Raw genomic sequence first — 27,909 nt, 5'->3', positions numbered from 1 at the left:
ATGCCTTTAATCCCTGTGTATAAATCTCTCAGATACTTGTGCTTTTTGTATTTATTTCAGAATAATGTTTTTCTTTTGTAAAAACTGAACCCGCTTTGTACAAAGAATGTCAGTTTTTATTGTATTATTTCTTGTTTTGTAAATTACTATCTTTGTTAATTAATGCCTAAGTAATGTAATACTGGAGCTTTTCTCCTCGGGTCTCTGCTGAAAAAGTGCTTCTGCCCAGCCAGACTAACCCGGTTAACAAATGTCAAGCAAATAAATAAAATAAATAAATAACTATGTGTGTACTAGGCTAATGGCCTTGGAGCCTTTACAAGCCTTGCCCAGGCACTGTGCCACCCGATGTTAGTTCAAAGTGCCCCTATCCAATAGGGCAACTGGAATGATCCCTGGAGTGAACCTTCTGTTACCCATCCACTCGTCAGAAATAAGGTGAAGTGGAGTTGTGTGGGTTTGGGAAGCCAACACAGAAAGGTGCCTTGTCAGGTTTGTACTCTGTTAAGAGAAGTTAGGATTTCCTGTAAGTTACCAAGTTTATAATCTTGTTTACTTGTTGGTATGTTTTCTTGCAGGTAATTCCCTTGAATTTAGGTGGAGATAAGTACGTGAGGCTGACGGAGCCTGTATACTCCCTATCCGATGGTGCTGGGACATAGTGGATGAACCTGGGGGAGGGCATTCTCCTGTGAGTGTAGTTACATAAGATTTTAGAAGAATTGTGTGAGAGGTTACTGGAAGGAAGCACCCACGTTTTTTTAACCACTGCAGAGCGCCCTTTCAGAGAATAACTGATATGGTGAGTTTTCAGGTAACTGACATAGCTGTACTGTTTTATTAGCAGCTAGGTTTAAACGGTTTGTTTTCCCATCGCCATTTTGTACCAGCAATGTTTAATTCACATAAAACACTTGCATTATAAAATAGATGTACATTTACAAAATATGTAATTTTGTAAGTATTTAGATAGGGGCACTTAACAGAGTCACATACGGTGTACAAACATTTCAGCTTTTCTCCTGTCTCTTCTCTTCCCATAGTACATCATTTTCCCATTGCTATGTCAGTATTCACTTAAGGCTCGTTTGAGGCACAATTATTGTCTTACTCAAATGTGTCTGTACTAATAAACAGCAGCACAGGAAAATTTGGGGGAGCTAGATGCCTGGGAGCTTAACAGCACTGGCAGATAAGGTCAGTAAGAGAATTCTGAGGGAAGCCTGATAGCATTTCTAGCTAAAAGATTGAGTCCAAGAGAGTAGCCAACAAGAGATCTTGGCCGGAAAGAACTATCAGTCAGACCTGACCCAGTTATATGATTGGGTTACAGGTGAACTTGACAGGAGAATGCCAGTCAACATGGTCAGTTTAGATTGTCTTGGTCCTACACAGCAGGCTGATTGGAAAATTGCTTGGATGGAGGTAGGACCAGGATTTGGGAATTGAATTGCTGTATAGTAGAATAGGGAAAGTTGTGGTGAAGGGGACTATAGCAGAAGTTAGAAAAGTGACTCAGTATCACAGGGGTCCATTACTGTTCATTGCATTTATCTAAGACATATTTAAGGGGCTAAAGAACTGGAGCAGCTTCACTGCTGATGACTTAAAGGTAAATGCTGCAGTGGACGATGGTGAGAAGAGTATAGGAAAGGACTTGGGAAGGCTGACAGAGTGGGCAGTTGGGGAGCACTGCACTTGGTCTACAGCAGCCGTATTGTGAAGTATCATTTGGGGGGTGGGGGGTGGAACTGCTGGCAGCAGACCAGTTAAAGAATTTGGGGCTGTTGATCACACTTGGATTGGAAGCCAGGAGCAGAGTGAAAGGGATATAGCAACATCAAACAGATTGTTGTGGTGTATCTTCAGGGGGATACATTTCAGAAGCAAAAATTAATGCTTTCCACTGTACAGGTTCAAGATCACACACTGAACACTCTGTGCAGCTTTCCAAGCCTAGAAGAAATGGAATATCACACTAGTGAAAGAATGCAGAGGAAATTAACCAGGATGATGCATAGTATGGAAGTGAAGGATAGTGACCAGATACTAGAGGAACTAGAGCTCTTCTCAGAAGGCATGGTTTGTGCAAAAATGATTCAAGGACCTGTGAAGAGATCTTCCTGAGCAGGAAAGACAGAGGGATTGTAGGATTAATTTCTCTGTGGATCTCCAGAAATAACTTTTTCTTTTCACAGAGAGTATTGTAGGCATATGGAATGAGCTACTGCAACAGTTGGTGGGAGAGAATCCACAGAGGCATTCAGGAGAGCATGTCGTGCAGGGAACAGGTGGAAAGGATAAAGGTGAAAGTAGAGTTGAGGGGGGAGGATGAATGCTGATTATACAGTAAATGGTCACTTGTGTTCAGAAATGTACAAAGTAATTGGACTGAGCTGTAGATAGAGCATTACTCACAGATGTCCAGCTGCAGCCAGAGACATCGTAGCTCCCTGTCTCTGGCCTCTTTTTTTTTTTTTCTGTTCAACAGTACAGTCTATTTTGCTTTCAAACAATCATTTTAAATGTTGTTACTTTGCTTCCATGTTATATAAAGTACAAAATAAAAATTTTCCATTCTCTTTTCATGTCACGCATAGAATAGACCATATGTATCTATATTACAACATCAAAGTTTTAGTTAATCGAATAACTAAAGCTCAATCTTGTAATATCGACAGCTAAAATTGTTGAACGGATGATTCAACCAAGGGAAACACTTCCCTTGGCTGAATCAAAAAAAAAAAAACTTTACATCCGAAATCAAGTGGGGGGCTTTGCCCCCCCCCCCACACCCCTTACCTAAATATACCAAGTCCGAGATCTCTCCAAATTGGAGAAACGGGCATACTGCACAGAATGGCCAAGGGAAGTGTTTCCCTGGGTTAAATTGGCCATTCGACAATTTACGGTTCCGATATCAGAAGTTCGAGCTTTACTTATTCGATTAAGTAAAGCTTTGATCTTGTAATATAGAACAGACTATATTACTTCAAATGTGAGCAGGTACCACCTAATACTGCAGCTGCTTCTACAGTACAACTGGTGCTGTTGTAAAACACAGGACTGTGCAGCTGACATCACACACAACTCTGCTGTAGAGTCTCTCATTGATTGATACTTTTTTTTGACAAGCAGGAGGTACATCTAATCAATGTACTCCACATGTGTCTGCGCTTATGCACCTTATGTATGTGCAACATATTGTTTGGACTTCCACTACACGCTACAAGATGTGGAAGAGGATTAAAGTCCATTTTATATAAAGACATTATTTAGAAAAGTAACTGATGATGTCCTTTGGTAACAGTGTTGCAGTATTATAAACAGAAGGGATCTCCCACCCAGGGCAGCCTGATGCTCGGCCAGTGTACAAAAACCTAATGATCTTGTATGTGATGTACATCACACTTATGCTTGCCACACAGAACATAGGGCGTAAAAAGGATGTACTGACACAGTTACCTAGAACTTCTACTTCTTTGCCGCCAATTCAGTCATCATTATTGCTAGTTGGTCTGTATGTCTTGTTACTGTACTGAATACCAAGTGAAAGGTGCTTTACTTTTCTTGGTCTTTGAATTTATTTTGCTATTTAAGAGTTCATGTCATCCAGGAATGGAAAATGTTAGTGTGGGAGGCAGATTCCCCATAAGGATCTTCACAAACAATGTCATTTTTGTTTGGGTGCTTCCCATGACCTCTTGTAGTATCTGTAAGGCTTTTGTGCCTAAGACACTCAGAAGCTGTTTGTCTTCCCAGGCCATTTATCTTGAAAACCAATGGCTTAAACAGTTAGCTCAGAGCACCATGAAAGAATCCTTAACCCTGAGATACTCCTGCTAGGTAAGAAGAACACCAAGAAGTCTCGACTGGATTCTTTAGCTATCCAGTCTCCACAGGATGTCTTTCTACAAGTGGGTAATAGCTGGGTAGGTCATTCGGCATCTACATCAGATTCCTCTGCCATGACCCCATTGGAGGCCATCATGGATTCATCTTTTGGTAAGTCCTTTTGAGGCTTTGCAGGCATTTGATTCGGATGTCAAGGGGGAACCACGGTTGATTATTTTGGAGGGTCTTAGAGGGACTCCTCAAGTATTAGTCAGGGAGGAGATTTTGAGTTCTCTTATCAAATCTTGTCAAGAGTCAGAACCTCCTGTATTTGTTAGGGATGATGTCCCTTCCAAGAAAAGACAACTGAAGCGTGTTTATGTCCATCCTTAGGATCCTCAGAGGGAATGGAAAGAATTTACTCACTGCTTATTTTCTGCCTTGATGGCCCTAAAGCCTCCTCAAGGGGTTTAGGTATCTGCTGCCTTGGACCTGTACCCCTTCTAATCAGCTTAGGGAACCAGATTCCTTGGATGAGGATTCAGTGTCTGATGAAGGGTCTTTGTTCTATTCTTCACAGATACCTTTGCCTTTGGCTTTTGGTTCTGATGAAGAGGAGTCTGTTAGCCTTGAGTCTCCTTACACAATTGCTAGGATGATGGAATACTTTAAGTGGGATTCTTCTCAAGTGTCTGATATTCAAAAAAGATATTATGAGTTGCTTCAGGTGGATACTCCTAAACCATCGGCAGTTCCTCCTGTGTTGGCTGCCTTTTTAGATACTTTATATTGCTGCTTCCAAGTCTCCTGATTCTAAGCCTTCTGCCGCTAAGAAACCTGATACGTTCTGTAAGGTTCCTGTGAATTGTCAGTTTTTATTTAAATGTCCTGCTGTGGTGTCAGTCTCTTCCGACAAACCTTGTAAGCTTTTGTCCTCTTCCAAACTTTTGCCTTCTGATGAGGATAGTAGGGCAGTGGAGAGGATTGGTAAGAAAGTTAGCACTGCTTCTACTTTGGCCTTTAGGGCTGTTAATTACCAGACCCACATGACTAGGCATGCTCTGGCCTTGATTGTTCTGGGCTTGTCAGGTTATTTCTGACCTCCCTGATTCTGAAGGCAAACCCTCTGCCTTATCTATCTTCGGTTCTGGTTCTCAAGTGGCTCACCACTCTTGCGTGTAGCTGTGATACTGCTGATGATGTCTCTTCCAGGGCTACAGCTTTTGAGTCTGTCATAAGGCATTATTCTTGGCTTCGTCTCCAGTCTCTGTCTTGACATTAAGGCCAAGTTGTTGGATGCTCCTTTGGATAATAAACATCTTTTTGGGAGTGCTGCTGCTGACATGTTTAAGTCTGTTCAAGAGAAAGGGAAGGCCTTGCAGGACATTAAACATATATATATATATATATATATATATATATATATATATATATATACATATATTTGTTTCTTATATCCTAAGTTCCAGAAGAATTATCCTTCTAGATCTGCTTTTGTTCACAAGCAACCCCGCCAGGCCTCCAAGGGCAGGAATGGTGGTAGGTGGGCCCCCTGTGTTAAGGCTTCTCAGATTTCTGTGGCTCAGAACCTCCTTTATCTCATAAGTCTATTTTTCTTTGACATTTCGCCCACCCACCCCCTCTTTTGGACCAGGTTTCTTTGTCCCTTAGACTTTCCCTTTGTCTTCCAAATTGGTGTCTCATCACTCCAGACTCTTGGGTTCTTTGTATCATCCGTCATGGTATAGAAGTTTCTCCCTCCTTTTTCCGGGATTCCTCAAACTCCTCTAGAGTAACTTCCTCAATTCTGGGAGGTTCTGCGGTCCCTGGTGAATGAAGGAAGCATTCAATCTGTCCCCCCTTCCCAAGTGGAAAAGGGTTTTTATTCCAGGATGTTCCTGGTTCCTTGAAAGGAGGGTACTTGGAGACCTATTCTGGATTACTCCTGGCTCAACAGCATTCTCAAGGTCCCTTTTTTCAGATGCTTACTCTTCAAATCCTGTTTCCTTTTCTGTTATGTTAGGCTTTTCTGGTGTCTTTTGATCTGAAAGAAGCGTACTTTCATATCCCTGTCCACCTTCTTTTCAGGAAGTTTTTAGGTTTCTCTGTGTCTTCCTTTCATTTTAAGCACTCTGCTTTGCCCTTTAGCCTCTATACTGCCACAAGATATTCACAAAATGCCTAGCTGTTGTGATTGCTTTCTGCAGGCTCCAAGGCATTCAGGTGTTTCTTTATCTTGACAAACCTGTTCCTTCAGGCACCTTCTCCCAGTCACCTGTTGCAGGCTTTGGAGTTCACCATCTCTTCTTCAAAGTCTGAGGTTCACTATCAACTTCCAAAAGTCCGTCCTAACCCCCTGTCAAGATCGTGCATATCTGGGATGCAGGATTCAGACAATACCATTGTTGGCCTCTTTTCCATTTCCAAAAGTTTTGTCATTGATAGCCTTCTTAAAGTCTCTGCTTCCTCTTACTGCCATATCAGCCAAGGAGTTTCTTAGGGCCCCAAGATTCATGGCCTCTTCTTTTCCAATGCTCCCTCTTGCCAGACTGCATATGCGGAAGCTTAAATGGTACCACAAGTCATTTTGGCTGCAGCATTGTTTCTCTCTGGATTTCAGTGTACCACTCCTTCCCTGTCTAAAAAACAAATTTGAGTGGTGGATTCATCAGTTTGCTGTCAGCCAGTTCAGCCTTCAGTCCCTTCTCAAGAACTGTTCACAGATGGTTCATACATGGGGTCGGGGGCTTTTTTTGGTCACCTGAAAGTTCAGAGTCTCTGGCCTCCCCATCAAAAGTCAGACCATATCAACATCAAAGAGATAAGAGCTCTGATTCTGTCCAGTCAAGCTTTTTATCCCATATTCTGTCCAGGCCCCTTGAAGGTGTACACAGACAACATTACAGTGATGTGTGGTATGTCAATATGCAGGGAGGCACAAAATCTTGCCTCCCTTACAGGATGGCTCTTCAGGCTTGGGAGGTGGCTCTCATTCATCAGATAAGTTAACTCTTCAGGCAGTGTATATTCCTTCAGAGCACAATCCCAGTGGCAGACTGAGCAGATCCAAAACACAGGCTCACGAATGGATGCTTCACAGAGACCTGTTTTTGAAGATTGTCCATTGATGGGGTATTCCTCAGGTAAATCATTTTGCCTTCCATCTGAACAGGCAGCTTCCTCTCTTTTGTTCTTCCAATTTCTGCAAGTTTTTTGGGTTTCAAATACCATGATGGGAATGGACCCCATTCCTAAGTCAAAGTATGATTAAAGTTCATGAAATTAGTATTGTTTCAGTCTTTGATGTTAGCCAGAAGTTCTCTTCGCAGCAGTAATGACTCCTGCAATTCTTATGGAATTACATGTATGGGTAATATATCTAGGTACAATTGTAAATAAATTATTTTTTTATAAGACCTGTTGCTCCTATTACTGTTGGATCTGTCTGGGTATCCTTCTTCCACAATGCCCTAGTTTCTTCCTGCAAATCCTAATATTTTGTGACTTTGTGTCTCTGTGTACGTAAGACATTATAGTCACTGGGTGTAGCAATTTCTGTGATCAATGCTGCTCTTGCCTTCTTTTCATGGACTACTGTATTTGTTTTTCTCACATCTGTTTTTCTCACAACTGTTTTTTGAACTGTTGGTAATGGGTGATTCCATGTGATATAAATGACATCATTTTCTGTAATGCTTTGTGGCTCATGTTTCCAGTGTTTTTCAGCTACTTCAGTATTGTAAAGTTTGCACAATCCCCAGTGCAACAGTCTTGCCGCATTATAATGGCTTTCAGTATACAGTCATTCTGCCATTAGTTTATAACAGTTAGCAACAAGATGTGTAACTGTTTTCAGTTCTGGTTTACAAAACCTGCATTTGTCTGTTTCCCCCACATGTTCAATGGACTTTGTAAACCAATGTGTACACAGTCCACTATCTTGGGCTGCCAGTATTAACCTTTCCTCTTTTGGTTTAAATTCACCACTCCTCAACCATTTTTGCATTTGATCCTGATCAGCATGAGGTTGTTCTAAGAGTTTATATACTTGCAACTATATTTATGCATTTTCCACATTTCTTGCCTTCTCATCTGATCCTTCACCTTATATTCTTTCTTTTGTTTTTTTGGCACATTCAGTTGCTGCCTGATTTTTATCTGCTTCTGGTTCGATTTCCATTCCCACTTGACACCAGTATGTTTCTGCTAAACTAAGCAGAGAAGTCACCTTAAATGTATTCTCGTCATGTTTTAAAACTTTCACTATGTTTGGGTCTTGTGAGGTCAGCAAATATGTATGCAGTGTTTCAGATCTGTCTGTACATGTTGTGATTATGTGAGGTAGTGCCAGTTGCGCTAGGGGGAGTAGGGCAGTGCATGTGTAACATATGCCAGCCTAGCTAGCTGGAATTTTGTAAAGAATTGTATGCCATTTGAATGTCAAACTGATTTGTACAGATACCTGTGTTAAAATGTATTTATAAAGTTGCTTGTGTTAAAAATGTATCAGCAGTGGGTCCTGCTGGACAGAAAAGAAATATACTTGTATGTCAGACTGTATTGTAACTGATTAAATTTATATTTTAACAGAGGATGCTGGAAGGGAAGGGGTTATGCTCAGCCCAGCTAACCTTAAGAAAAATAGCCTAAAATTTAATTACTTGATTTAGGCCATAAAGATTTTCTCTCACAGGTCTGAATGCAGCCAGAGACATAATGTCTGTGAATAGCTGGGGCTGGGATCCTATTCTTTTGCCATTAGTGATGAACTGTTTGCTACCGTGGGGTGCCAGAGAATGGCTTGTTAGTCTCTACAGAAAGGGTGGAAGCGTTGGAATTGTTTTACAGTGCCCAGATGCTGTATTGAGCCTTGGCAAAGTTGTGTGTGTGTATTGTGACACATCAGTGCCAAATCCTGGCTCAGTGGCTTGTGAGGGGGTAGTGTGGGAACCACAGAGTCATGTGACGAGATGTGATGTCAGTCTGTAGCCAGCACTGAAATTGTATTTGAATACTAGTGGGAGATGTGATAGATGCACTCTGTTTTTGGAACCTGACAACAAAGACACTCATCCACATCATCTTGCCTTGTTCTAGCAAGTAAATAGGGAACAGTAATTCTTTAGTCATTTAGGAAAATATAGTGAGATGTTTTGTTGCTGTCTCTTACTTCTGCTTGGAGGGTTTTTGAGCTGCAGGTCCTTATGCCCATGTCTCCTTTGTGTTTTTTCACAGGGACAGGCTGTCTCTTTGTACAAATCATTCTTTTATGCCCAAGGTAGCAAATGAGTTGTTCTTGAATCAATTGGTATAACTCCCTTCCTTTTTCCCTTCTCCTTAGTCTGCTAGTGAGAGGGTCCTGCATACCTAGGATTTGCACAGTTAGCTCACGTACTATTTGGATAAAACTAAGGCCATTTGTAAGTCTGATCAGCTTTTTTTGCCTTTCATCCCAGAACATTGGGTTTAGCTGTTTCTAAGCAAACTATCTCCTTCTAGGTATATAAAATAATTTCCTTTTGTTATACTTTTTAACGGCAAATTATTTATGTATTTTTATTTATTTTAACATTTATTTACTGGGAAAGTCCGACTTGGAACGAAGCCAATTTTTAGTGGAGGCCCGGGGAGAACTGATCTAGACACATCTCTTTGAAATGTGGGAGGAAACCAGAGGAAACCCACATGAATGCAGGGAGGACATGCAGACTCCACACAGAAGGCACCCCAGCCGAGATTCAAACTGGAGAGCCTCTTGCTGTGAGGCGACAATGCTACCGCTGCAACACTGTGCTGTCCAAATCTCTGTCTACTTCTGTTAGAACTCATTCTACTAGGGCTGCTGTCTCTTCTGGTGCCTTCTTCAAGGGTTTGGACACTAATTCCATCCTTGAAGCTGCTACTTGGTCTTTAGTCCATGCCATTACTAAGCATTATACATTGATTATGGTTTCTAGGGCCAGAGCAGGTTTTACACAAACCATTTTATATGGGGCTTTTTAAGGGCTCTTCTCAGCCTTCCACCTCCCATTCTGTTTTGTGAGCTTTTTTGCTCTCCCTTCTGTGTAGAATACTGCAGCAGTGATAGAGAAGGCATAATACAGTTTTGTAAAATTTTACCATAACATTAGATGTCCTTCTCTTCACTGTTGTAGTATTTGCTCCCTCTGTCCCTCCAACCCCCTCTAGTTTATTCAGGTTTTTGTTTTAAATTTCCTTCTGACTGAGTGTTTCCCCTTTTTCGTCTGGATGTGTATGGACTCCTTTGCCCTATGGATACTTTTCTTCTGAGACAATTCAGTTCTGGATAGTTGTGTCCATACTTCCCTTTTATCCCCTGAGTTTTGTGTGGGGAGCATAAGTGTGATGTACGCTGCAAAAAAGATCATTAGGCTTTTGTATACTGGCCAAGCGTCAGGTTGCCCTGGGCGGGAGATCCCTTCTGTTTAGGATACTGCAACAGTTAAGAGAAGGACATATACTGTTATGGTAAGATTTTATTTTTTCTTAAATAGTGTAGTATAATCGTACTCATGTCTGGTTCATAGGTTGGTACTAGGCTATCAGCCCTAGGGCCTATACAAGCCTAGCCATAACAATTCCCTGGCTATTTCTTCCCACATTATTTACTTTCCTGGACCCCTGTCTAGCAGGGCGACTGACGTGATCCCTGGGGTGAATTTCCTTTCTCCCATCCAATCGTCAAGGTTCTTCTTGAAGAGGTCCAAAGAGGCACTCTGCTTGACATGTATGGGCAATCTATTCCAGAGTCTGGGGAGTAATGCAGGATATGTTCACAAATGGCTTTGTTTAATTATTCAGGCTTCACCATCATGATCAAACCATACCAGCTGCAGGTAAATCCTGTGTTACCCATACCACAATGTGAGATGTTCCTTAAACCACTTAAAAGGCACTGAATAAATAGATTTTTCTGCCATCAAGCAAATGTAACGCAATCCTTCACTTTCTCCGATAGGTACCCTTACATTTTTGTCTAAACAATTTAACTAATTCCTTTTGTAAACTTCTTCTTGTATTGCCTTTCTCTTTTTATCCTTTTAGTATAATTTACCTTTTTATTACTGATTTACAGGAGGCTACAAATTGAAAGTTGAAAGCTGAACATTCTTCAGTTTCTTTATTGCCACATTATTTTAGTGACTTGTGGCTTACATGTTATTGTTTTATGTTTACATTTGTCTATCTACTGTAATATTTTAAAAATTACACATGGTATAATTTTACTAGCCTTCATCTAATTATTGTGGAGTCTTTTTCCCCAAACTGCCATTGAAAATGAACCCAACCCAGTGAACAACCCAATTACCAGAAGTTAAGAAATCACTTACAAAAAAGATATGGGAAAACATGTTACTGTGTAACTGTGGAGACTGCGTTCAAAACAGTACATGCCATTCACATAGTACCTGATGTTTTTACATACGTTATCGTTGTAGACTTCTGTCAACACCCTTCAAGAAATGGAAACATGAAGATGTTAAGTTATGACAAGTTTAAATGGTGAACTGTCCACTGCTGTTGGAGGGCAGGATAATTTGCTCTGCAGTTGTACTTTTATTGTTGTTCATGTATGTCATCTTACTGCATCTTTTCTGTTGATGCTTTTAGCAGAAAAAAAACCCTTCTGAAATTAGCCTTATTTAGTCTCTGTAGGGAATTTAGATCTCAATATAGTGCTGTTGTTGTTGTATCTTTCGGCTTTTCCTGGTTAGGGGTCGCCACAGCAGAACTCTGGTCCGCTAATGATTGGCAGTAGATTTTTACGTACCGAGTTGCCAGCTCTAACGCACAACCTTCAACAAAGGTACGCCCATTCACGTATTTCTCCACGCAGAAGATGCTTTAGCTGAGAATCGAACAGGACAATGTCGTACTGTGAGGCGATAACGCTACCGCAGCACCACATCTCAATATAGTGTATTGTTTGTTTTGGTTTTCACAGAATGTCCTTTGAGCGTTAGTGGCTGACATTTATAGACCGTCCTTTAGGGCCAGATTGGTTACTTTTGTAACAAAAGAAGTTGTTTACTTGCTTACTACAGAGTTGTTGCTCTGGCCAGGTTTACATCTTTTATAACTGTATGTAGACATTTGATGGAAGGACAACCCCCCCCCCCCCAACAACACACACAACACACACAACAAACACAACAAACACAACACACACAACACACACACACACACACACACACACACACACAACAAACACACACACACAACACACACACAAAGTAGGCCTATACTCTGGAGCTTTTAGTACTGGCCACTATGTATGTTTCTGTTGCAAGCACCTTAGGAGCTCATTATGAAAATAGCAATGTCAAATAGGAAAAGATGCAAAACAAAGTAAATGTAATAGAATGCAACTAAGAGGGAAAAGGTTTTTTTTGGGGGGGTGGGCAGGACAAATCAGTACTTCATATAAAATTCAAAAGGGCAGATTCTGGCTACATTGTTTCTCTCAGACAACTAGATGACATGTCTTTGAATTAATTCAGATATACTGATGTGTTTTCCTCACTTTTCTTCTAGGTCAACGCATAATGAGTTGGAAAAGAACCGGTAAGTAATTTAGTTGTTTCTAACAACGTTAATTGTTGTTGTGTATGGTTCCTGGCTACTGTTTAAAAATTTCCAACTTCTTCTGCTGACTTGAGATTTTCTCTGATTTTTCTGTTTGGTTGCATATAAGCAGAAAAGAATGGGATGTGTCTGTCTTTAAAAAGATGGGGAAAAAATGCAGTTCTTTTAATCTGCTTTAGTTTCAAAGTTAAAGAGCTGACCTATTTCTGGATCTGATTAGTATGCAGAGTAAAGTAAATAACCATTCTTTTCCTGACACACTGAACTCTGTTTGGGTCACACTGCTAGTGTTGCTAAGGTGTCATGTTGCTGAGGTGGTTGGTGTTAAAGTGGGTGTTAACATTAATTGAAACTATATGTCTTTCTTTAAGAGAGGTATAGTTCTCTGTATTGATCTCAAGGATTTTAGGACATGCTGGTGTAGCTTTTTTTTGTGTGGTTCAAGAGCTTGGGCTCCTTTTAAGTAATAATGGGAAACAAAAGCTAGTTATGGCATCTTCTAAATGATAGACTGCATCATTTCCATTTTTTACTGTTGTTTATGATTGCTCTCTCTGTCTCATGTTTATCTTACATTGTCATTCATTTGTTGCTGCACAGTTCTTCATGCAGCAAAGTGCTCAAGGTAGGTAATATACTTTTCTTTGAATCAAAGTCGAATCCTTCTGGTTAAATGCATTTTGTAGCAAAAAATGTATCCAGAGTTTCTTGTTGAAATAAGAGAATTGCTTGTAAAACACTAATTTCAGTTGTGTGGATAGTACATGTCATTGCAAAGGATGGCAGGCTTTGCAGTTGCAAAACATTCCCCGCATGCTCATTTGATTTTGCCTGATGAGCTTTAGCTGGCTGCATTTTCTAAGTAAGTACTATCATATGAATTCAATGAGCCAAGTCTCATATGCACACATGGGGTGCTTTCGGGTTGCAAAACATGTTAGCTGTCCTGCTTTGCACTGATGACATTGCTTCCCAAATAACTACAGTTGTATTTTTTTATATACCGTTTCCAGTCTGTGAGTTAAATCTCTTACCCAGACACCATTGAACACATCAACTAGTGTTTTAGGGAACAGATCATCTTCAAATGGTCAGTGGATATATGCATTGTTTTAGGGTTTGAGGATACAGTTTCCCTTTCTTAATAACTTTGTACATTAGTTTATAATTATTATTGCTTTATTTCCAACACCAGACGTGCTGATAGAAATGTATTCCCAGAGTGCTGCCATGGTAGTAAGATGGGTCTTAGTATTACTGGCTACCTAGGTTAATCTGGAGAGTTAACCTGGGATCAAGTTTGAAAATGCTTGGCCAGGTACCTGATCTCCTTTCTTAATGTACCACCTGGTTGAAACATAGGAGTGTAAATATCTTCGATTCTGTCAAGGGAGGGTACACATGTGACAGGGCTTGCATTTAAATGCTGCCATTCTGGGACTGTTGGGCAGTACTAAAAAAAACCCAAACATTCCCATCCTATGTTTGCCTAGTCCATGTGTCCTCTTAATAGGAGGGGAAGGATGCTTGTAGCAGGGGTAGGGGAAGAGAAATGCTAGAAGCACCTTTTTTTTTTTTTTTGAACATCCCAGTTATCTTTACAGTATTTATGTTACTTGCCTTCATTTTAGCAACTGATGAATACATCCCAGATGTGTCTCTGTTTTTACTGCCTAGCACCTACTCCTCTGTTTTATGCCCCGTAGTGATTTTTTTCTATACTATAAGCCATTGTTTTGTACTTCCTTGCACTGGTTCTAAGCTTATATTCATTATTTATTTTTTGTCATTTTCCTTATCTGCTTTACTTTTCTGTACCATTCTGCACACTGGTGCACGCACACACACACACACACACACACACACACACACACACACACACACACACACAGTATGTGTGCATGCTCATTTGTGTGTATATACATATGTGTGTTTATATATACTGTGTGTGCACATGTACATATGTGTGCGTGTGTGTGTGTGTATATCTATCTATATATATATATGTGTGTGTGTGTGTGTAAACTGACCCATACTCTTTACCCTGTTTTGCTGCTAGGATGGCTAATGTGGTTACTCTTTTCCTCATAAATGTAGACGTATGTAGAAAACTAATGTGTTCTAGCCTGCTGTCTGGGTCGTCTAAAGTATCAAAATTCCGTACCGTGACCTCGGTCAGGTTGCTGCCCGGATCCTTTGCTGCACTACTTTCCAGGGGCTCTGACACTACTATTTTTTAAGCAGCAGTCCCATATTTCCTTACATCTGACATCAGATTACCAGGACTGCATTGTCTTCTCTCTTTCCGGAACCTTACCCCCGTGAACAGTGAATACATCTTCCCCTTTGCAGTCATTGAGTAATGCATTTTCCTGCAGTAGTGGGGTTTTTTTTTTTTTTAATGGGTTAGTCAGTGGTTACTCTCTGATTTTAAAGCTGTTTTTAGTATCACTGCTTTGACTGCATCCTCCTTTCCTTTACTTTTCAGTTCTGTTGTGCACTACTGTTTCTTTTTTATTTTACCTTTGATTTTCCTTATGCTGCATGTATAAAAACGGTTCTGCATTTCTTTAACAAAACATGATGTTCTTCATCTCACATTGCTGCAGTCATAACCTGTGGGTAGTCCGCTGTCCTCGGTCGGCCCGAATACCAAAGTATTAGGCTGGCATCGGTCATGGGCGCTCAGATCTGACGTCAGTGCGTCATGGTATTAAAGCGCATGACCGACGTCATATCCTCAGTCTTTTTTGCCGCATGGTCCGAAGCAGAAGCAGCGTTTGCAAGTGCCGTTCGGCGTTCTGAAATTTTCGTATTCTGAGTTTCAGACCGAAACCAAGTTGGGCTAAGTACCCCGTTGGGGAATATTTTTGTTTTTTCTTGCCTCAGTTAATTCCGGATGTCAGAAAAAGTGAATAATTGTATTTCTTGTGGGAAACAGATACCGCATAGGGATTACCACTCTCTCTGTATTCCTTGTTTGGGGCCTGAGCACGACGTAGTCGGGTGTCGCTTTTGTGCTAGGTTTAATAAGCGCACCATTAAGCGTAGGTTAGATTGCGCTAGGCTTGTCTTCGGTAAGCGGTGTAATTACAATATGCTGTCGGATCCTCCAACGCCTGCTACCGCTAAGAAGCGCAAGGAAAAATCGTTAAGGTCCAAGCAGGATGAGTCGTCCGTTCCAGACGCCGGTTCTTTAGAAACTACGGTGGAATCTGTAGATCCAGCCGAGGTTTCAGCTGAGTCTCAGGGGGAGACGTTACTTTTGCAGGATGTGGCCTCTCAGGAGTCAGGTCAGGCTGAGGGGGCCTCTCAGGTTGCTGTACTCCCTTCTTTGCCTAAGGTGGTTAGGCCTTCTCCTTCTGTCTCTAAGGTACCTTCTAAGGGCAGGCCTGGTTTGTCTTCCTCAGGTGTCAGTCCTAGTTCTGCAGGTTCTGTGCCTAAAAACACATGCTTAAAATGGCAGAAGATTTAATTTCCTTAATCAGGGTTCTATGCCCCTCCAGATAAGAGACCTAGGGTGGAGCCAGAGGTGGAAAGTTTGGAACAGGCTTCAGATTACTCAGAGTCTTGACTGAAGACACTCAGGATTTTCCTCCTTATTCTGATTCAGACGCAGAGGATTCCACTCCTTCTGCTTCTCCTCCAGAGGATTTTTCTTTTCAGAAACCCTGCATTCTATGAGGGAGCATTTTAAATGGGAAGGTCAGGATTTCTGATTCCGAAAAGGCTTAGGGAATTTTGTTTTACCACAACATCGGCCCTTAGCTATACCTCCTGTTTTGGATGTTGTTCAGGATGTTTTCTCGGAGGCTTCCCTTAATCCAGACTCTTTGCCTCCTGCGCCAGTTAAACCAGATAGGTATTACAGAGTACCTGGGGCTCATAAATATCTGTATAGGAGCCCAAGGGCTGACCCAGAAACTATTAGCCAGGGACCCAAGGGTGTCAGGGCTTCTGATGTAAAGAATCCAGTTCCTATGGATAAAGATTCTAGAGCTTTGGATAGGTGGGGTAAGAAAGTGTACACCTCTTCCACTCTAGCAATGAGGGCTTTGAATTGCCAGTTTCATATGTTGAAATACCAGAATTTTCTCATTACTCAGTTAAAATCTAAGGTAGATGCTTTGGCAGATGGCATGGAGTGTAAGGAATTACAGGATTTGGTGCATGCCTCTGATCAGGTGGGTAAGCATTCTTTGCAGTGTGGTTTCGATGCTTTACAGGCTTCTTCCAGGGTGGCTGCCACTGGATCAGTTATTCGCAGGCACGCCTGGCATAAGGATCAGAATTTGTCAGAGCATGTTAAAGCTAGAATTTTGGATGCTCCTTTACAGTCTGAAGTTTTGTTTGGTTCTCCTGTGGAGTCTGTCTTAAAGAAAATGGAAGACAAGGCTAAGTCTATGCAGACTGTTAAAGATTTTTTGCAGGTGCAGCCCCTAAGTTTAGCAGGAATTGGCCTACTAAGGGATGGGCTTATCCTTCTTCTGATTCACAGTCTAGGGGCAGATCTAGGCGTGGTAGGGGCAGAGCTCAGGGTTCTTTCAGGCCTAGAACGTGGAGTTCCCCTGCACAATCTACAGGTGAGGGCAGGGGCCAGTCCTTTCATAAACAGGCCCAATGACCTGCATCTTCAGCTGCCAGATCCCGCCTGTCTGGCAGCTCCTTTGGGAGGAAAGTTGGCACTCTTCAAGCAAAACTGGCTTTTAGTCACCCAGGACAAATGGGTGTTGGACATTATAGACCGAGGCTACAAGTTTTATTTCCACACATTGCCCCTTTCAAGGGCATGCCAGACGTTCCTCCTCAGCAAAGGGTAGAGGCTCACAAACAGATTTCTTTACTTCTTCAAATGGGGGCTATACAGCAGGTCCCTCTGTCAGAAGTGGGCCTAGGATTTTATTCTCGCCTGTTTCTTGTACCAAAGAATGGAAACACTTGGAGGCCAATTTTGGATTTATCTATCCTCAACACATACCTGGACATTCCAAAATTCAAAATGTTGACGTTGCAACAACTTCTGCCTCTGTTGGGCAAAGATCACTGGATGGTAACTCTGGATCTCAAAGAGGCTTATCTTCATGTTCCTATCAGGCCCAGTTGCAGGAGATTCCTGCGTTTTCGGCTGGGACTTTACATTGTCAATTCTCTGCATTGCCCTTTGGCTTATCTACTGCGCCCAGGGTGTTCACAAAGGTTCTGGCTCCGGTGATAGCCTTCTTCAGGTTAAGAGGAATACAAATTTATCCTTATTTGGACGATTGCCTGATTCTTGCTCAAGACAAAAACAAGCTTCTTCACCATCTACAGTATGTTATGGCAGTGTTAAGGTGCCTAGGGTATTCTGTGAACGAAACAAAGTCCAGTCTAGTACCCTCTCAGGAAATGTGCTTTCTGGGTGTGAGACTGAATACAGCTTCCCAGATGGCTTTTTTGACCCTGGACAAGCAAAGGAACCTTACACTTTACTTCCAACAATTGTCTCTACGGTCCAGGCTGACTGCAAGAACAGTCCTTCAAGCCTTGGGGTTCATGGCATCTTGTATTCTGGTGCTTCCCAATGCCAAACTGCATATGAGGAAGCTACAATGGTATCTCAAAAATGTGTGGACATAACACTGCCACGATCTGGACACTGTCATTCAAATAATACCTTGCATTCAAAAGGAATTTTTGTGGTGGGCTCAGGAATGTCACCTAAACAAGGGACTCTCTGTGACCCGGCCAGAGGCGAGTCAGATCTTAACGACAGATGCCTCGGACAAGGCTTGGGGAGCACACCTCAATGGAAAATGGGTTCAAGACACGTGGCCTGCCAGACTTCAACATTTACATATCAACTTGAAGGAGATGTTAGCAGTCCAATTTGCATTGATGGCTTTCAGGGATTTACTTCACCCGGGACAAGTGTTGATTCAACCAGACAACACAACTGTCATGTGGTACATCAACAACCAAGGGGGAACCCATTCGTACCCTCTTTGCAGGCAAGCTATGATTTTGTGGGAGACTGCTCTCAGTTTGCACCTCACTCTTCAGGCAGGGTTTCTGCCAGGAGCACAGAACTCCTTAGCAGATGTTTTGAGCAGACAGATGGTGGATCCCCACGAGTGGAAGTTGGATCCTCATGTATTTCGACAGTTGACAGTGATATGGGGGACTCCAGACATAGATCTGTTCGCTTCTCCACTAAATTTCCAGTTGCCAAAGTTTTGCACGAAGATGTTTCATCCAACAGCTTGGAAAGTGGATGCTCTATCATTCAGTTGGAGCAATCTTCACGTCTATGCCTTTCCTCCTCTGCCTCTCCTTCCCAAGGTGCTCTTGAAGGTCAGACAAGACAAGCCCTCCATGATTCTAATAGCTCCAGATTGGCCTCGACAGCACTGGTACCCTCTGCTGAGGAGTTTAGTACGGGAGCCTCCTTGGCCTTTGCCTTCAATTCCACACCTTTTGTCTCAGGAGAGCAATCATTTCCTCAATGTCAGGATTCAGTCCCTGCATCTAACAGCATGGCATATTCTGTTCTAGAACCTGGAGGGTCGCAGCTTCCTCAACAAGTTTTGAATGTTATTTTGGAGGCCAGGAGGCCTAGTACAAGGAAAGTTTATGCTGATAAATGGAGGAGATTTTTTTATTTGGAGCAAAGCAAAGAGCTTTGATGTTTCCAGGCCTGATTTGAGTGTTTCTCTTCAATATCTTACAGAATTATTAGACAAGGGTTTGTCCTTCTCCTCTGTAAAAGTTCATGCTGCAGCCATTTCTGCTCACTATGGCTGTGACCCACCTTTATTCTCTCATCCTTTGTTTAAGCAATTCCTTAGAGGGGCAAAGAACATGAGACCCCCGCGTAGAGCTCCTACTCCTTCCTGGGATCTCAATTTTGTGTTGGAAAAACTTACTTTACCTCCTTTTGAACCTGCAGCTACGTCTGAGTTAAAGTTTTTGTCTTGGAAGACTGCTTTTTTGTTGGCCATTACGTCTGCTAGAAGGGTATCTGAATTACAGGCTCTAATGGCAGTTGAACCCTTCCTGATTTTTTATAAGGATAGGGTATCTCTGCGTACTAACACTACTTTTATGCCTAAAGTGGTTTCAAATGTGGCCTTGAACCAATCTATTCATTTGCCTACTTTTTATGCTGATCCCCAAAATAAAGGGGAGAAAATTTTGCACACTTTGGATATTCACAGGCAGTTGCGTTATTATTTGAGCAGGACTAAAAGGTTCAGACAGTCTCAACAGTTATTTGTCTCTTTTGCTTTGGGCTCTCAGGGGAAACCTGTTTCAAAACAAACTATTTGTAAGTGGATTGGCCATTGTATTGCCTTTTGTTATTCTCATCATGGTAAGGAGATTCCGGCTGGAATCAGACCTCATTCCACTAGGGCTACTGCCACTTCTACTGCTTTTTGAGGGTGTAGCTACTAAAGATATTTTGGAAGCAGCTACTTGGAGTTCAGTGCACACTTTTTCTAAACATTACCATCTCCTCTTTATTCCAAATCTAGGGCTGGATTTGCCACTGCAGTCTTACAGGGCATATTAGCAGCTCCCAATGCTTTATGATTTTGCCAACCTCCCTTTACCTTTGCTTTAGGATTCTACCCACAGGTTATGACTGCAGCAATGTGAGATGAAGAACATAGTACAGTTTTGTACCTACCATAAATGTAGATGTTCGAAGATCCACAGTGCTGCAGTCCAATTCCCTCCCTCCTTCCCTCTGTAGTTTGGAGTGGTTGTATGGTTTGGGTTATAGATGTTGTTTGTACATGGGTTTTGGAGGTTTTTCTATTTTAGGCTGTGGCCTTTCTTTTTAGGGCCTTCTGACATCTGGGGCAAGAAAAGACTGAGGATATGACGTCGGTCATGCGCTTTAATACCATGACGCACTGACGTCAGATCTGAGCGCCCATGACCGACGCCAGCCTAATACTTTGGTATTCGGGCCGACCGAGGACAGCGGACTACCCACAGGTTATGACTGCAGCAATGTGGATCTTCGAACATCTACATTTATGGTAGGTACAAAACTGTACTTTGTCTTCTGCTCATTTGGGGACTTTGCTATTTGTGCATTTTCCTTCACCCCTTCCTCTGTATTTTCATACTATCTTGGAGTTTTCATTGTCCTTTTTTGAACTAATACTATGTGGAGTTTCATTTAGGCACTGCTCTGTTTTGAGGTTCGATTTTTGCATTTGTATTGTTTCGTTTTCATTAAGATAAACTTCACTTGTTGTTGTGCATTTGACCACAGTCATTGTGTTTTCATGTTCTTTTACACTTCCTTACCCTTTTCAGTTTTATTTGTCCTCCTGGGTTGCTTAAGATTGGTTATAGTTTTGGTAGCTTGCTTGGGAAAGTGCTCCTAAGATACCACACATTTTACCTCCATTTTGGTGATAATGATAATTGGGATTGCCTGAATTTGAAGTACTTCTATTTTTTTTTTTTTTTTTATTTTACTTGTCTGATGACCAGGTAACCCCACTAGATACCAACTCCTCCTTTCAGGGGTGACTAGAAAGTACTGTCTAGCTAAGTGAATTGCTCAGCCACATGGTGCTCAAGGAGTCCAGCAAAGGCATGACTATGGAATGCTGGTCAGCAGTCCCACAGCCTCAATACTCTCTGCTGTAAATTGCTAGGCATCATATCTCAGCCATTTAACCTTATCCTTTGTTATAAGACTATAAAAACAATGTAGTGAAAGGAAGCCTGATGCATCATTCCTCTGGCAGAAATCCTGCTTTGAGGGAGAGGCTTCATTATCTTCTTCTTTCTAGAGTGTTCAGATTAAAAAAAACAAAGAGGTTCGTAGAGGTAGAATAGAAAAATAATGGTATCATTGGAGAAGTATAGACAGAGGTTTATGGCAGGAAGGAGCGCTTAAAGGAAATTGCAAAACAGAATTTATGATCATTCAGGGTTGTGGGCAAAATTCTCTCCTCAAAAGAAACCGGCTTCTGTTCCCAGTTCTTCCCGTCTTCCCAAAAATGATGGTCATTGGAGGAAAGTTTTAGATTTGTCCATTCCAAACAAGTTTGTTGTGGTCTGGCATTCCATAATATTGTTTGGTTCAGTCCCTAGTTCACCTTATACCGTAGGAATACAGATGTTATTTCTGGATGTGAAGGATTCTTTGACACATTCTGATTTTTAGAGTATTTTGAAACAGATTTTTTATCTATCATTTACATGACGGCATGAGGTTCTTACAGAGCCATACATTTCTCTCTCCCTTAATTTATGTAGATGCCCTTTTTTTAATAATCCATCCATCCATGCACAACCCCTTTATCCCATTTTTGCACATGGGGTCAGGGTGTCACTTCAAAAGTGACAATAATCTAGAGCCAAGGTTGAGACCACTAGATGGCTAGCCCTGCCACTGTAGTTCTTCAGCACCACTTACTTGCACACACACTGACACCTATCGCCAATTTAGAGTGTCTAATCCAGTTACTGCATGTCTTTGGAATGTGGGAGGAAACCCTCGTAAACACAGGGAGGACATGTAGACCTGCACAGAATCGAACCAGGGAACCTTTTGCTGTGAGATGACAATGGTATCTGTTATGCCATTGGGCACTACTAAAAATGTAATTTCGCTGCCCTAACATAAGTTGACCTTTATGACCAGTGACGAAGTAGGGTTTACAAGAGGACATGTCCATTGCCATTATTGAATTCATCCTGTGTGCATGCACTTGATGTGTCCATTAAAGTCTGTGGATGCATCTCACACGAAACTTAGCTTGGCATCACAAACGATTCAGTAGATTTTATTTGAGTCATGTTTTAATAAAAATGTTTACAAAGCTTTTTATTAAAAAAATTGCTCCATAAATTAGGAATGACAGATAAATGCATTGCAACATATGGACCACCATATAACACAATATTTGTTCTATGTATGTATGTGTGTGTGTGTGTGCGCATATATCTGTATATAAGTCTATATCTTTCTTTATATATATATATATATATATATATATATATATATATATATACACACACATATATAAAATATATATATATATATATATATATATATATATATATATGTGCATGTATGTATATATATATATATATATATATATATATATATATATATATATATGTGTATATATACATACACACACACACGCATATATATGTGTATATATATCTATATATATATATATGTATATATATATATGTATATATATCCACATACATCTGTGTGTGTGTGTATATATATATATATATATATATATATATATATATATACACACACACACACACACACACACACACACGTGTGTGTATACATGTGTGTATGTATATGTGTATATATATATATATATATATATATATATATATATATATGTGTGTATGTATGTGTGTGTGTGTATGTATGTTTATATAAACTGTGTGATAACTCTTGAAGTATCACAGGAGTTTTCCCAGGTTTCATATGGGTCATTCCCAGTTTATAATACTTCCCTTTGGCCAAGGTACTCTGTGTGCTTGCCTGAAAAGTTAATGGCACTCATGCTAAAGTTTTCACTCTTTCTGTATCTGGATAACTGCCTTTTGCAGGTTCATTTCAAGGATCAGTTGCTGGAGGACTTGAAGGTGTCTATCTGTTTTCTAGATTACCTGGAGTTCACAGTCAGCAAGAGAAAATCTGTTCTTAGTTACAGTAGAAAGTTTTATTGGGAGGTATCATAGATTCAGCCTGAAAGAAGTGGTGCCTCCATTTTGTCAGAATTCTGGAAATGGTGACATTTTAGAGGGCTGCCTTACTGATGTAACTGACCTAATAGTAGGTTATTTTGTCCGCTACTGAGGTACACATCAGGCAGTATACTCCTAGTTTTCAATGCATATGCATATGAGGAGGATTCAGAATTGTTTTTATCATTTGTACTAACTCTTGCAAGGATCCACCCAGCATGATAAGCATGGGACTCTGTCCTGTAGGTAGTGGAAGTTGGACTGGTCCTTTCACATATGAGAGTTATGTGCTTACTGTTATGGCAGATGTATTGAATCAGGTTATTTTACCTCTATGAACCCATCTTCCTTCCTCCTACCACAGTTTGTCTGGTTTGGAAAACTTTCAGAGTTATTGCCTTTCCTCTTTAGATTCACCTTCACGTGGTTAACAGAGATCTGTAGAGGGGTAATTGTGCCTACAAGGTTGTGGGTAAAGAGGGGAGGAATTAATTGGCCTTGTAAAGTTTTAGATGTGGACCTCTGTAAATTGTGCCAACTTTAGTCATACAGTTAGATAAAGATGGACTTAAGTCTACACATCTGTTATTACAGTTACTGCGTAACTTTGTTTCAATACCGAACCATGGATTTAAGATGCATAAATTTGATCTCCTTCACTGTGCCACTAATGTTCTTTTTTGGATAACCCTAATTTGTCCCACCAACTTTTGCTTCATCCCTCCTAAAATTAGAACTAATTTTGAAAAGTCCTAAATTACTGTTACCCATTTTTAAAGTGCCAGTAATATGGGACCTTTTCCATAATTATTTTTTGTTTTGTCAGTAACTCCAAAGGTGAAGAATGAGAGGTGTGGAGTCTGTTATACTGGAGCATGTTTTTTCCAAGGAAACCACTGTGTTCTGCGGTGTAATCCAAGAAATAAGTGGTATAAGTTGAACTATACTGCATTCTTGATTAACAGAAACGTTTGCATTCATGACTTCTAGTTATACTACACAAAAGTCTGTTAACATATTTATTTAGAAAGCAGAACTAGATTATTCCTTAGCATGACACATATGTCAGCTACGCAGTGATTTCAGTATGAATTCTGATAACAGCTTCTTTCTTTAGAAAATGTAACGATTATTGCTCGTCATGACACATCTACCAGCTACACCATCTCTTCAGTCTGAATACACATCTGTTTTGAAATGTAGCACAACTTGCCAGACATTTTCTGGCAAACTTGAAAACTGATGTTTTAAATGTAGAACAGAATGTCTCATGCACAGCCCTGTGATCTGTGAAACAGTCTTGAATTTGTCAGATTTATAATATATGTGCATTCGTGCTATTGTTACTTATTAAGGGACTTCAAAAATAATGTTCACTCCAGATTACCTTTTCGCCTTTTTGCTGTAGTCTTTCTCAGTTGTTCCTTCATACTGCTGCTACTCCTTGTTAAGTTTATAATACATTTCTCATTTGTCTTTGTGTCTAAAGGCTGTGGTAAACCTCTCTTTTCCAGTATACAAAAAATGATAGATCCACACGTAAACACTTAGCTGCTGGCTGTTCATGGGTCTTTGAGTAGTTACTGTGCATGGGGGTTCAGACACCTTAGTCTGGTTTCCCAGTTGCTACAGAGCAGTGTCTGGTTAAGGTACTTTATCAGTCACATAGTAGGTATATGGGAGTTGAAGGAATGAAACACTGGACTATGGGACACATGTTGACAGCTGATAGCCTTTGTCCTCTGTACTAAGTACTTGACTAGTTTGGCAGTTAACAATTTAGAGTCTCCCATTGCAGATGATGACCCATATACCATTTGTTGATAATAAAAACTGTACAGCCCAAATGATCACTGCAGTCCAGCTAGGTTTTTGTTTCTCAAGGAGATACATAATCCAGTTAGCCATTTCCCCAGGAGTTACATGCACCATTTCTCCATCAGTTTCAGTTGAGTACACACTGTGCTTCCAAGTGAATCATGAATCCCTTAAGTTGGCCCACACATTAGGTCCATACAGCTGTCATTGTCACAGCAGTATCTGTTAGTGACACAGCAGTCAGCACCCTTACCAAGAAAAAAATTGCCAAGTCCCATCCTTTCACCTGCTCAGTGGCAAGATCCATGCTCCCCTTTCCTTTCCCATTAATGCCCTAAATAACCCGTCCCTGTTTGTGTCTTACATGATGATCAGTTGAATAAAACATCTTACTTTCCCATCCTTCCTCTCCTGCAGTTTCTTTCCATTTGTGAATTTTTGTCTAGGCTGCTTAGTAGCCTTACTCCTTCCTTTAAATGCTCTTAGAAGTTTAAGATCCCTTCTTAAGTATGCCCATTAGAACTGGATATAGTAGTTCAGGTAAAGCTTTTAACAAAACCTGTATACTTTTGTGCTGTGATAACTTCTTTAGTTCCATATTTAGCTCCTTCTGTGGTGCAGCAATTACTTTAGCTGAAGTCATTTGATATTGTTAACAACTTCTCATGGTGCTCATAATATCTGTGGATAAAAACATTTACTTTACTGTGGCCTAATGTGAACTGCTGTTAAGTAAACTGTCAGAGTGTGTAGTTTTGTTACTTAAGTGCATGACTCCATTTAGTTTTGTACTGAATTGCCCTCACAGATCATTATTCCTGGACCCTCTCAGAATCCAGCTGTTTTCTGTTGAACCCAAGTTTAACTTCAGCCTCTGGTTTTGCATGATCAGCATAGTCTTCATGGCCACTTGCAGCTCTTTTGCAGATACCAGGAGTAGATACTGAAGAATAACTTGCTTCAAGCGTAAACTTCTGCCAAAGTTCACTAGTGACATCTTTCAGTATACAAAGTACACATTTTACTGACTCTCTGTAATCTTTCTCATCACTGAAGAAACCAAAATCCAGTCCTAAGGGATAATATCAGAATACCCAGCAGCAGTGTACAAGGTTACACCTGTTTCCTGGTTCTTTTCAAAGGCTTTTGTAATAATGTTCCATATGGTCAGTATGTATAGTAAAGAAGAAAGGCTGTGGAGGAACTTAATGTCTGAGAAATGGTTGAAGCCATGTTAACTAAGACACAAGGTGAGCAAACCCAAAGTAGTACATCTGGGAAATGATAACTCTAGAGACAAGTACACGAGTGGAGGAATTACTGAAAGGAGAAGAGTGGAAATGAGCTAGAGACAGTACTGTCAGAAGAGTTAGTAGTAGGCATGCAGTATAAGAAAATATTAACTTGGTAAGCAGTGGTGTTATGTAAAATATAAACATATTATCAGCAGAAAGAAGAAAGTCTGTATTATTCTGTACAGATAGTTATTGAGATCCTATTTGGAATATTGTGTAAGGTTCTAAGGATATCACCTCTTGAAAGATCTAGAAAAGAAGTAGCCCAAAAGTTCTATAAAGAGAGGCTGCAAGAACTTGCTACAGTAACATCTCTAAGAAGGATGGCAGTGTTATTGGGTAGTATTTTTCAGATGAGAAGATGTACAGGAACAATGATGCACTGTATGGTGATGGGGTGGCAGTGCTGCTTATAAACATTTCTTAGCCAATACTAGACATGTGAAACATTATTCCTTAAAAAGCATTTCACAGGCATCTTGTTGAGTTACATTTCCATAATGATTCAGCCTGGCAGAAAAATACTGGAACATTCAACTCACTGAAGCATTTTTAAAAGTTTTTTTGTGGGGAATATTTAAGAGTTTAATGTATATTAAGCAATGACTGGCCATTAATATTCAAAATAAGCATGCTGATTGGTCAATCCCAAGCAACCCAACCAGCATGCCCGTTGTAAATTGAGCATATACCAACGGAAAAAAGTCTGATTGCCCAGATTTTCTTCTGTTAATATATGCTATACCTTTTTTAGTGTTATTCACTGTAAAAACAAAAATTATAATAAAATTTGAAATCTGGACAGTCTGGAGAAAATACTAGGAAAATCTGGTATGTTATTCAAAACATAAGAAACATACATGATTTTCCTTTTATTTTCACCATTCTGTCTCTCTCATACCTCTAAAGTGTCCAAATTTCAACCTTTATTTAAGTGTGTGTGTGTGGGGGGGGCAACAGAGATCTTCCTTTCTCTGTTTCCTTTCCAAAGCACTGATGTACTTCGTAAGCATGGGAACGAAAGTCACATATGCATGCGCAGTACATCAAGAAAGCTCTCGGATACATAAACAAAGCAGAACACCACGCTACCACTATACAAGGGCATTATATAAGAAAAGTATTTTTTTCTTAAATAATGTCATTGTATAATAGCAATAACCCACGGTTGAGTGTGGGTAATGCTGATTTATCCGTGGTTGGCAGGGCTTGGCCCTCACCATGGATAAATCCAGCATTACCCACACCCAGCTGTGGGTTATTGCTATAGCTTTCAAGTGTCTTGTCACTTGTTTCTTTGTTCCCCTTTTTTTCTGTCGGGATAGGGGTCCCTAAGTACTGTCCTCCCACTTTAATCTCTGCTGTAGTAGTAGAATGTTTTAGCCCTTGTTTGGGATGGTGTGCCATTTCTTGCTCCATTACTAATGCATGCTTGTGTTTAAAAGCTTTGCTTAGTTTTAGAACAGACTCTGAATTTGTCTTATAATCTGCATGTCATGAAACTGGTATCTCTAGCAGTGGTATTTGATAAATAGGATGTCAGGTTTAACTAAGAGCTATTTGTGATTGACAGTCTAATGTACAGTCTGATTTGTATTTAATGATTATGATTGTGGTGTGCAGGAAA

General features: G+C 40.6%; 1 protein-coding gene across 3 annotated transcripts in view; it reads left to right on the top strand.

Annotated features, from left to right (window-relative positions):
- Positions 1 to 27,909, top strand: part of MXI1 (MAX interactor 1, dimerization protein) — an 862,954-nt gene that overhangs the window by 409,904 nt on the left and 425,141 nt on the right. For all 3 annotated transcript variants that reach the window (XM_044055700.1, XM_044055699.1, XM_044055701.1), the window contains exon 3: positions 12,391 to 12,420. In XM_044055700.1, the coding sequence (XP_043911635.1) occupies positions 12,391 to 12,420 (30 nt within the window). The remainder of the gene's footprint in view (positions 1 to 12,390; positions 12,421 to 27,909) is intronic.

The sequence above is a fragment of the Protopterus annectens genome, chromosome 14.part0, assembly GCF_019279795.1.
Source record: "Protopterus annectens isolate FY-2018-M chromosome 14.part0, PAN1.0, whole genome shotgun sequence".
NCBI classification, from domain to species: Eukaryota; Metazoa; Chordata; order Ceratodontiformes; family Protopteridae; genus Protopterus; species Protopterus annectens.
This window is presented reverse-complemented; position numbering and strand designations above follow the sequence as displayed.